The 11,942-nt window shown below is 35.8% G+C and overlaps 2 protein-coding genes across 2 annotated transcripts in view; both read right to left on the bottom strand.

Moving 5' to 3' along the window:
- Positions 1–808: 808 nt before the first annotated feature.
- Positions 809–5,724, bottom strand: LOC108566822 (integrin beta-PS-like). Its single transcript, XM_017926889.1, has 13 exons — positions 5,549–5,724; positions 4,663–4,816; positions 4,311–4,551; positions 4,028–4,256; positions 3,879–3,963; positions 3,131–3,301; positions 2,811–3,071; positions 2,465–2,755; positions 2,175–2,408; positions 1,828–2,115; positions 1,439–1,705; positions 1,235–1,387; positions 809–1,164 (listed from the first exon to the last, which is right to left on the bottom strand). Exons 2-13 carry the CDS (start codon positions 4,813–4,815, stop codon positions 1,096–1,098), a joined length of 2,442 nt encoding a protein of 813 aa, XP_017782378.1. The 5' UTR covers position 4,816; positions 5,549–5,724; the 3' UTR covers positions 809–1,095.
- Positions 5,725–6,506: 782 nt separating this feature from the next.
- LOC108566823 (proto-oncogene tyrosine-protein kinase receptor Ret) overlaps positions 6,507–11,942 on the bottom strand; it is a 62,027-nt gene continuing 56,591 nt past the window's right edge. The window contains exons 10-19 of the mRNA XM_017926890.1: positions 9,298–9,470; positions 9,016–9,243; positions 8,685–8,953; positions 8,451–8,565; positions 8,188–8,377; positions 7,942–8,125; positions 7,531–7,660; positions 7,095–7,296; positions 6,865–7,031; positions 6,507–6,803 (exon numbers count right to left, since the gene is read on the bottom strand). Of these exons, the coding sequence (XP_017782379.1) occupies positions 6,520–6,803; positions 6,865–7,031; positions 7,095–7,296; positions 7,531–7,660; positions 7,942–8,125; positions 8,188–8,377; positions 8,451–8,565; positions 8,685–8,953; positions 9,016–9,243; positions 9,298–9,470 (1,942 nt within the window). The 3' untranslated portion in view covers positions 6,507–6,519. The remainder of the gene's footprint in view (positions 6,804–6,864; positions 7,032–7,094; positions 7,297–7,530; positions 7,661–7,941; positions 8,126–8,187; positions 8,378–8,450; positions 8,566–8,684; positions 8,954–9,015; positions 9,244–9,297; positions 9,471–11,942) is intronic.

The raw sequence follows: 11,942 nt of genomic DNA, 5'->3' as shown, positions 1-11,942 counted from the left end.
CGGAGCGTAGTGACTTTTAAATTGTTATTAATAATAAATAATAACAATTAATAATCTAATTCTATTTGAGATTATTTCATAATGTTAAGGTTTATTATGAATAATTCAACAAAATCAAATAAATTATGCTTGTCGAGATTTTGATAGTCTTGATACAGTCGGGATTCTGATACAGTCGGATTATGGTTGTCGAGCTTTTGATATAGTCAGGATTTCTAACGTCGGGATTTCAATAGACGGTCTTTCGGTTGTCGGGATTGCGATATAGACCCAACCAATCTGTAGAATATGCAGAATATTGCCTATGTATTATATAGAATGCCAACATTATAAAATTTTCCATAATTTCTATAAACAAAAAATAGTAATGAAAGTGCATTAAGATTTATTTATTTATTTGAATATGCGAAATGTAAATGTTACATGTCTACAACAAAAAAAAAAATCAGTCCTATCCGTTAAAACTAAGAGTTATAAAAGAATAAAAAGTGGAATCTTAATATCTATCACAGAGAAAACAGAAGAATAACAATCGTAATACTAAAGTCAAACGGGAATACATCGAAAGCACAATACATTGTTTTGTCCCGATTAAGTACACTTAAGAGTCCAGTAAGTATAAGTTTTCTTCTTCGAAAAGGCACTTGATACAATAATATCGTCGAGTTATTAAAATACATATGAACCTTTTTAAAACGTTGTAAACTTAGGCACATTCGAGATTCGTTTTCTATAAAATTATATTGTATATATTTATATATATATATAAATTATCATATCAGTGATTGCAATAAAAAATTCTATTATTAATTCTAATACTAATAATGTTAAGCTTACGAAATATTTGTTTTGTTTTTTTTGGTATATCAATGTTAAGAAGCGGAAGCTCACAGTGTTCACAATTTTTTTTGGCAGTTATTGTTTTCGATTCGAGTAAATGCGAATAAATATTTGTTTTTTAAATAATTCTCTAAATATAAGAATCTATATACACGCTCACTCCATTTTTCATAAGCAAATATAATAAACTAATTGAAGATTTAAGCGCGTTTTTAATTATTTTTTATAAAAATCTTCTTGGGAAGAACAAATTCCTTAACTTTTTCCTGCGTACGTGGGGTTCTTGAACGTGGACGTGGCTTGTTTGTAAATCGGATTTTCGCCCTGAAAATAAATCAAGAGATGAAAAATTAATTATTGATTGATTGATAGTTTGAATTTTTGATGTAATTACAGTGTCCCATTTGGCCATCATGCGTTCCTTCTCGAACTTGGCGAACTCCCGACGATCGTGTATCGTTGTCAACAGTTTCCATAGTAATAGGATAGCTAAACCTATGAAGACGATCGCTGCTATGACGCCTAGTACTATGCCAACAAGGAAAACCTAAAATTGATGTTGATTTTTGATTGTTTGCGTGTGATTTGTTTTATTCACCTTAGCTGGGCATTCGCGATCCTGCTGCGCTTTAACGACAACCTTATTGAATTCATCGAAGTAGTAAACGTACGCGAATCTGCAATCGTCGTCATCGTAAAACGCGCACAAATTCTCGTCGTTCTCCTCTTTGGCTTCGACCTGTTCCACGCCGATCGGAGTGAATTTGGTGCAGTTCTTCGCGCAAACGTTTTCATCGAATGGACCCGTCTTGTACATTTGGCATTGAACGCAATGCTTGAATTCCTCACACCGATCGGAGCACGTCTACAAAAAAAGAAACAAAACATTTGTTAATAGGTTCTGATCAAAATATCGACACAGACAATAATATCAAATTTCTTCATTGTCAGTATTTCGATATACTCTTGGTGAATGAATATACTTACAGGACATTTTTCGCAATATTTCCCTGAATACCTTCCCTCTTCAGTATTCTCGCATTTGCAGACACCGCACTTGCAATCGCCGTGACCAGAACAGATTTCACCATCGGCAAGTCCTGGCGCTTTGCAAGTCTCATTCGACATCCTACAATCGCACGCCGCTCCGCCCCAAGGTTCTTTGCAAACGCAAGAGCCGCAATCGCAGGAGCCATGAGTCGGACCGCTGCAAATTTTACCTTCGTGTCTGTCGCACGAAAAGTTGTCGCATTCACAAAAATTCCCATAAACTTTCTACAAAAGAAAAACAACAAATTCAATAAAATGATATTAACATTAACAAATTTACAAACCTCATCTTCGTTATTCCTGGAATTACATTCGCACCGCCCGCAAACGCAGCTTCCACGACCGGAACAATCCAAACTACTCGTGTTATCCGCGCGACATCCTAAAGTATTGTTGAAGAAATCCACTTCGCTAGCGGAGCACTCGCAGTATCTACCGAAATGCGAGCTGTCGCATTCGCAGATTCCGCACTTGTAATCTCCGTACATGTTGCAGACATCAGCAGATTTTTGGAATGCCTACAATAATTACAGTTTAATAATAATATAATATAATTGTTAAATTTAACACTTACAATGTGTCCGGGCTGTTCGCAAGGACACGAACAAAGCATCTCCAAATCCACCACCAAACTTTCGTTAATTCCAACAGGGTAAATCTGTAACGTCTGCTTCCAATCCTTGGGATCTTTCGGACATGCGGTCACTTCGATCTCAATCTTAAACTCAACAACATCCCCAACCTTGATGTTTCCGCATTTGTTCGTTTTCTTATCGCTTCCGGATCCGTTCAAACACCTCGAGTAATAATTGATCTTGATCGCGTTCGTCGCGTTATCTTTCAACTCAACCAGAGAAGAAATTTGCTATACAAATAATGTATTTAATATTATTTAATTCAATTATAATGATTGAAATTACCTGGTATTGATCTTTAACTAAATCAACGATGTTAGATGAATCATTGGATAATTGACCGCTGGAAGCTCCTTCGATGTGTTCCTTCAATTTATTGTAAACGGAAATCTGCTCTTCGGTTACAGCGAAAATCACATTGATCGCATTCTGCTTCACCTTCAAATTGATCTGCGAGATACTCGGATAATCTTGGAGAGAGGAGTGCGTGTATAGACCTTTCTCTAAATGGCAAAGACCGTCGTTGGGTTTAACAATTCCTCCAAGCTACAAACGATAAGTAACAAATAAATTTCCAACTTTAAGAAGAATTAATCTTAACATACTTTGCCATCTCCTGCGTAATGAAAACCAGCATCAGTTGAGAAGACGAGCAATCTTCGGGCCTTCTCGCGCCAACCGATTTGATCTCTGCAAACCACAGCTTGCATGATAGCATCGAAACCGCCCTCAGGAGCATCCAAATTTCCAGAAACTGCAGCTGCCTTCACCATAGTCTATATAATAACAAAACAAAACATTAACAAATTACTCCTTCAATGGAATCAATGAAAAACCCATTGATCAAAGTCGTTAAAAGCAATGAAATAAAAACAGTTATTAGCGTAATGCGTTTTTAATTGTGATAATATTTGGTTTATGAATATGTTTTTAGCTTTAGATGTCTTCCTCCAATGAGTATTGTAAAAAGCATTTGCTTGAGAAACTATGAATGGACGAGTAATAAGTTCGTTGTTGTTGTTTATAAATTAATAGCGTCATGCAACAAACACCCCGTTGTTAAATCGTGAATGTGTTGTTTTCTTTCTTTCTGACTTACTGAGGTGTCATTTTCTCCATTTCTCACAATTATCTTAAATCCTCCGGGCTGGTTTCACAACTATAACTCATGCAACAGAAGACTCTCAATTGCCGGACAATTATTTACACGGGCAATTGCTTCGAAACTATCTATATACGAAGAGTAGTAACAAGGTCACAAACAGAGGGGTATCGCATTTCTTTACGGGTCGTAAAGATCGTCCAAGAAATGAAGGTTTATAATAAGGTGGCTGACATTTGCATAAGACTCACCGAAAACCTTGAAGTGTCCGTATCCAGAGTCATGTGGTTCTTGAACCCGTACGGCGGTTCGCAGTCTTGGCAAGGCGCCTTCAATCTACAAGAACAATTGTCGTGTTAATTAAGAATTTAAAGAAATTAACATATTTTGGTTAATATACTTTTTCGGTACTGTGCTAACATATGGCATGACGACTTTATCGACGAAGCTACCGAAACCTAATCTAAAATTAGAGGTAATATTCTTCATGGAATCCGCCAACAGATTTCCTAGTAAAGACAATTTGCCTTTGTCGTCCTCCATGGATTTGGAGAGGTCCATGAGGTAGTACAGATCGACCGGGTAATCTTCGGCTTGAGTGTAGAATAAGGAAAACCTCAATGATTGTCCTGAAATTCAAAATCAATTAAACGATTTTACATAAAATTATTTATCAAACATACTCGCTCTTAGTTTCAAATTAACTCGCTGCGGAGAGACTTGTATGATATTAGATTCTCCGCTCGAAGAAGCAGATGAACCATCTCCCAAATTAGCTTTGAAGCTACCGCCCGCATTCACAGTGGACAACGGTTTATTCATCACGATTCGCTTCTGATTATCCGGATTGATCACGTACTTTTCCGGGCAAGTCATGGATCCGGGATTCGACGGTTGGAAACATCTTGTTCTCTCACCAAAATCCTACAAGAAAACAATTAAAAAAAGAACAATTTTGTTAGTGAAAATAAAGTGTTTAATTCCTTAAACGAATTTCCAAGAAAACGTTCATTGAATTGCTAAACAGTAGCTTACTTGTTTGTAGCACCAGGCACAGGATGGAGTCTGTATACATTCATGACAGGATGTCTTCGATATGCACGGATTCTGCACCAATTTTTCGGCGACTTGAGAAAACGCTCCGTTAATTGAAAGCAGCGCAAGCAGAAGAAATCTCGCACCAGCCATTCTGAAATTGAATAAACATCTGTTATAATAATTATAATAGTTGTTGCATTGGATGCTGCAGCAAAAAAACGCGTTTCACATGCTTATCTGTATTTGTACATTGCAAATAGTTTCCAAGAAGTGAGATATAAAAGCATTGAACTGTAATGTGACCATTAGGTCAATGCATTGCAGCCGATTGACAAGTTTTTTCTACTCTCTCACTTATTGCTTCCCCATTCCTGGCCTTGCTGTTCATCATCATTAACTTGTCCATTCAACCTGACCAACTTCCTATTACAGCGCAAGTGAATCCTTGATAGCCACAGCAAGTCTGCACTGAATACAGAGTGTTTGATTACATTGATGATAATGCATCAAAAGAGGAAAGAGTTGTTTATAAATATTTATGAATATGAGTATACATATTGATTTTAAATTGTAGGGGACTGCTCTGCAGAAGGAGGCAGATGTTCTATTAAGTGGAAGTTATTTTAAGAGTTTGCCTTCATTAAAATATTTGTGTTATCTGCAGTATTTACATATTGTTACAGATAACGAGTGTAGCGTTTTTTCATATTTTGTTAACGTTAGCTCAAATAATAAAATGTTTCGTAAACGAATTTAATGAGACATGAAGATTTGTTTATTCTTTTCTCCATTAAAGCAAATAGATTTAAATCCCCTAAACATGAATGAGCACTGCTTATTGATTCTTTCAGCTAAACTACGAGTTACGATATGTTGTGTTTACCTGTATCTATTGACTTGTTTGCACAAGTAATCTCTTGGTCAATTCCTTATCTTCTAGATACACTCATATGAAACAACTGAAGATAATCACTGCACATAACGCACACCAACTTCCTGCTCATCCGCTGCTCTTGTGTTTGGTTTATGCTGGTTGTTGGGTTTAGTCTGCCGACTTACCACGACCCTTCCACTCTAAACTAATACAAAGGCGACATCTCTTGCAAGACCTCAACAACTACAGGAAGAATTCCTTAATTATCTAAAAATTTAAATCTACAAACAGGCCTCGCAGCTACCCTTAAATACTGTTCTTGTTTATAATCGCATTGAAAAGACAACAAAAAACATAGTGTACTCATTGTTCAATACTTCTCAAGACAATAGCTTGAGCAAATTAAACATGTTTATTATGTAGAATAAGCTTGGTTCATTTAAATATAATGCAGAGTAGTTTGCAAAGGTTGATTTATTAAAATATTCTTCTATCTTCAAAAGACAACACCTTTCCGTTATTTATGCCACGAAACAATGCAGTCATTACAGAGAGTGACTATGCAAATTAAAGCTGAAGCTATAGAGAATTAAATGAGACTTGCTAATGTTATATTACCATACGTTTCTTTTGAGATGGAATGAACGCATTTTTAGCTTTTAATTGAATCAGCTTGTACTGTTTTTGGTTGAAAATAGAATAATTAAAGCCACATATAAGATTTCATTATAATTTTATTCATATGTATAATACAGAGTCAATAAATATATATATTTTTTTTTGTTTAATCAACTTTGATATTCGCTTATGAACTAGGAGAAAAAACAAACAAACTGGAATCGTTTCTGCCAGTGAAAATCCGAGGGCGGACGTGAAACGGCATTGATAAGAGTCTTCTCATTCGCTAGATAATAATTAGGTATGTACAAAATGGAAAGCAATTTAAATATTTTTTTTTTGTATATTAGAAAGCCGTCCTTTCAGTAACTGCTGCTGCTGCTCGTCTTTCCAAGATCCATGTTCGTGTAATATTGAGGATTCTCGTTAGTCGGTGTTTGCGCCCTCTTCGTCATAAGCTTCACCGGAGTCTCGTATCCTTGAGTCAAATCCTTCGCGGGGCTCAGCTGATTCGTGCCGTTATTATTCAACTTAGGCTCATCCAACAGCTTACTGGAATCCCCGCACTTCTCCGGCTCCTGGTTGCTCTCCAAGTTCTCCTCGAAGAGCTCCTCTTTGACGATGATGTTCTGATTATCGTTCTCATCTTGAAACGTAATTTTAGTTATATTGCGTTTAACAACCACGTTAAATTTAACTACATTTACCTTGAGCTTCGATAGTGCAAAAGTAGCTTCTATTGTGGATAGCGTTCGGTGTTAAATCTAAATACTCCATTTGATCTCCCAGCATCTCTTCCCATTTTTGCGAGAGCTGCTGGAAGCTTGGCCGATGATCCGGATCGATATCCCAGCAGCTTGTCATTATCTTATAACTACAAATTAAAGATGTTTTAATCAATTTATTGATTGAACAATATTATTCAAATGGTATTTACAGAGTTGGTGAGCAGTTTTCCGGTCGTTCCATTCGATACCCGGATTTTAGCAGGTGAAAGAGGTTCTGGACTTGTATGCCTGGATACGGTGTGGCTCCTAAAGTGATCAATTCCCATATCACAATGCCGAAGCTCCAGACGTCCGATTTGGTGGTATATAAATGATCCGAAAGCGATTCCGGTGCCATCCATTTCACTGGAACTGCAATAGAAATAGGATCAGGATTAATTCGTTTCGCATATATTCATCGGGCGAAGAAAGAGAAGTTTTAAACGCGGCGATAATAGATTGCTTTTAGTTTCGCGTGAAGTTTTTTTTCTTCTGTTGTAACAGCTCGCAACAAAAGGCTATTAATTATATTCAGAGAGAAGCTATTATTCTCGCATTTAGATGCGGTTTCTTCAGAAGCTTTACTTTTAAAATTTATTAATATACCTCGGCCCTTGCTCCGCTTGAAGTAAGTGTCGTCCTCGTAGATGTCTCTGGTTAATCCGAAGTCGGAGATTTTGCAGATCTTGTCGGAGGTGAGGAGGACGTTGCGAGCGGCCAAATCCCTATGGACGAGCTGAAAGAACACAGTATAATAAAAGTCTAAACATAGGAAACTTTTCAAGGAATTTTCTAGTGAACCAAAAGTAGAAAGTTCAAAAATCTCGAAAGTTAATTAGATCATTCAATATGTAAAGTAAAGATAAATCTATGATCATTCCAATTAGATCATGCTATTTATTCATCTATTGTCAGATTGGAGTAATAAAATGATGTAATCATAAATATTGATGATTAGGTTTCGTTCAAGATATATAAGAGTGTTGAAAAGTAAGTTTGAAAAGTGTGTGTTGTTACCTTAACATCGCTGAGATAAGCCATTCCATTAGAGATTTGCCATGCGAATGAGAGTATATCCTTCGGTGTAACTTTGCACTCTTTCGGCTCGTCGTAATTCTCGTGTCTTTTGGCCCCATCCAATCTAGCCGACGTCGGTAATTGGCTTTCGGATTTAACGTGCCTGCTTCGCCTCAGGTAGCTCCTGCAAAAGTTGAGCGTGTTAGTTCAAGGATTGAATTACAGACCGGAGAAGGATCTTCGTACCTCAGAGAACCGTACTGCGCGAATTCGATGATCAAATAGACCGGACCTCCGGGTACAGTCGAAACGCCGAGCAGCTTGATGATGTTTGGATGTGAGACTTCTTTAAGAAGTTGGTACTCTGACAATAAATCAGAAAGTTCTGCCTCTCGGGCGTCCTCTTTCAGTGTCTTAACGGCGACGATCGAGTATCCTGTTGTACAAATTAATTGCAGATTTAGTTTCGCGGTCTACAAATACTGAAGATTTTGTTTTTCATTACGTGCCTAATTGTCCGCTGATGTCTTTGGCCTTCGCCCTAAGCACCCTACCGAACTCCCCTTCGCCTAGAGTCTGCTCGATGATTAGTTGGCTCCGTGGAAATTCCCACTTAGGATCCGGCTGCAACGCAAAACTCAGCTTACAAGACGCAAACTAACGACCCACTTAATTATCAGACCCAATTAGCAGTGGAAAGATAACTTTTTCTTTGGGCGAAATTAAAGAAACGAGTAAATCACCTGCATTTTCATCTGGCCTTGCTGCTGAGTGAGCGACGTGGTCATGTCAAAGTTCAAGGACAAAGTATTTTCAGGCAGGATACCTCTATCAACGTAATCGGAAAGAGGAGCAGACAGATCGGCGTTCTCCTCGGTGAACTTTCCTCTGACTTTGTGAACTCTATCGAAACGCCAGCAGATCACGATCGTAGCTATAGCTCCCAACAGAAATAATCCTCCGGCTAATATACCCAGCAGACAACTCTTACCGCAAGCCGCTTTCTCGAGACCTCAAAGTTACAAAACCACAAAAATATTTTAAAGAATTTACAAGAGTGTATATAAAGCTCACCTCTATGTCTACTCAAATTGGGAGCAGCCGAACTGATCGGCGCCAAAGTGATGTTCAAGAAGTTCACCGTCGACTCAGTCTTCTTCGAATTCTTCTTATTGTCCTTCCTCGCCTTAACTTTCAACTCGCACACGCAACTCGACGTATTGTCGCAAATGCAAACGCCACGCGCTGTTTTTATACCTCGCCCAGTCTCGTCGTTCTTCATAGTCGGAAATTGGATGTGCTCTAAATCAATCAAACAATCAAACAATAGAATTCATCAATTAATTCAGGACTAACCGGAACAATCTTGTGGACAAATCAGACGGTTCAATCTCTCCAAAGAGTCACAGACTCCGTCCGGACAAGTTTCTGAGTCTGGTGTGCACGTGGAGTACAGTTTCGTGGAATGACGCAGTTCCGGTTTCCGGTCACCGCGCCACATACATCTGCGCCACTTTTCACCTTTTTTTCTGAAAAAAAAATAATAATAATAAATGAAACAAAACAATTTCTTATTACAATTTCCTTCAGTTCATGGTTTATTAATCGAATTTCCTCGACCACAGAAAACACTCATTTTACACCGTCTATAAATTTTACTTTAACACGCAAGCATCTTTCTTCTTGAAGCTAATCAAAAATTTAACCGCAATACAATACATTTATTTTAACAAAGAAAACTTTCAGAAAATTCACAAAAGTCAAAGTAAAATCTGTTTCAAAACTACACAATAAGTTATAAAAATATTCATATAAGTCTCTTTTTAGTCTTTATAATATATTTATTTTTTGTATGTATAAAATTATTGCTACAAGTATAAAATTACATAAAACTGTATAGATAAAAACCATAAGAAATTAGTATTTGTTAATAAATGAATACATAAACTATAGAGTTTATATTCAAGCAAATGCACAACTAACATTTGTATCAACGTGTATTTATCATTGTCAGAACTGTGGGTTTGCAATTACACAATGTGTTTCCTGTTTTGGAAAATATTATTGTTATATCTGTTGTCTGATTGCAGCACGGAAACTTAATTAATTAATTTGTATTTTAATAAATGTTCGTTTGTTCTCTACGTATTCCAGGTTGCGGCTTTTGATGCCATTTCGCAAAATACACTAATAATGTCGCAACTTTTTAATTAATTATAGAAATTTTCCAAAAAAAAATATATCTGTAAAATATATTAGGACAAAATAAAATGTTGATAAACAAATTGATAACATATTGAGATTCAAAGTTTTAACTCCTAAGTACTATGGATGGGTCAGAATGACCTAATCGAAAAGAAATAGTGTTTTTTTTTAATTCAAGAAAACAACAACATTTTGCGACAAATGCAAGAGACAAAACTTGTTCTACTTGCTTAGAAAAAGATTGTTCAGACTGTATTGAGCAATAACATATTGAGATTTAAAGTTTTAAATCGTAAGCACTATGGATGGGTCAGAGTGACCTAATCGAGAAGAAAGAGTGTTTTTTTTTATTCAAGAAAACAAGAACGTTTTGTGACAAATGCAAGAGACAAAACTTGTTCTACTTGCTTAGAAAAAGATTGTCCAGACTGTATTGAGCAATAACATATTGAAATTTAAAGTTTTAACTCGTAAGTACTATGGATGGGTCAGAGTGACCTAATCGTAAAGAAAGAGTGTTTTTTTTATTCAAGAAAACAAAAACGTTTTGTGACAAATGCAAGAATCAAAACTTGTTTTACTTGCTAAGAAAAAGATTGTCCAGACTGTATTGAGCAATAACATATTGAGATTTAAAGTTTTAACTCGTAAGTACTATGGATAGGTCAGAGTGATCTAATCGAAAAGAAATAGTGTTTATTTTTAATTCAAGAAAACAAAAACGTTTTGTGACAAATGCAAGAGACAAAACTTGTTCTACTTGCTTAGAATAAGATTGTCCTGACTGTATTGATTAATAACATATTGAGATTTAAAATTTTTACTCGTAAGTACTATGGATGGGTCAGAATGACCTAATCGAGAAGAAAGAGTGTTTTTTTTATTCAAGAAAACAACAACGTTTTGTGACAAATGCAAGAGACAAAACTTGTTCTACTTGCTTAGAAAAAGATTGTTCAGACTGTATTGAGCAATAACATATTGAGATTTCAAGTTTTAACTCGTAAGTACTATGGATGGGTCAGAGTGACCTAATCAAATAGAAAGAGTGTTTTTTTTATTCAAGCAAGAGCGACAAGAAAACAACAACCGTTTGTGACAAATGCAAGAGACAAAACTTGTTCTACTTGCTTAGAATAAGATTGTCCAGACTGTATTGATTAATAACATATTGAGATTTAAAGTTTTTACTCGTAAGTACTATGGTTGGGTCAGAGTGACCTAATCGAGAAGAAATAGTGTTTTTTTTATTCAAGAAAACAACAACGTTTTGTGACAATTGCAAGAGACAAAACTTGTTCTACTTACTTAGAATAAGATTTTCCAGACTGTATTGAGCAATAACATATTGAGATTTAAAGTTTTTACTCGTAAGTACTATGGTTGGGTCAGAGTGACCTAATCGAGAAGAAATAGTATTTTTTTAATTCAAGAAAACAACAACGTTTTGTGACAAATGCAAGAGACAAGATTTGTTTTACTTCCTTAGAAAAAGATTGTCCAGACTGTATTGAGCAATAAAATCATGAAAATGATGTTAAATTCATTAAATGGTAAGAATTAATCTGTATTTATTGTAAAAATCAATAATTTTTTCTATTTTTGGAATATTTAATAAACGGGTCATTTTGACCCATAGGTAGTACTAGTGATTTTTTTTCTTTTGTCCATAGTAGTTAGGTTATTAGCACATTTTGCACTTATTCACTTCTAAAAATTATAAAAATATGGCATAAAACTTTAATGTTTTGAATGAAAAACTTTCATAAATAAATGAAAAACTAAAATCGAGAATA

Source organism: Nicrophorus vespilloides, unplaced genomic scaffold (genome assembly GCF_001412225.1).
Source record: "Nicrophorus vespilloides isolate i.1.1-1 unplaced genomic scaffold, Nicve_v1.0, whole genome shotgun sequence".
Classification (NCBI taxonomy): Eukaryota; Metazoa; Arthropoda; class Insecta; order Coleoptera; family Silphidae; genus Nicrophorus; species Nicrophorus vespilloides.
Note: the sequence above shows the minus strand (reverse complement) of the source record. Positions and strands in the feature narration are given on the sequence as shown.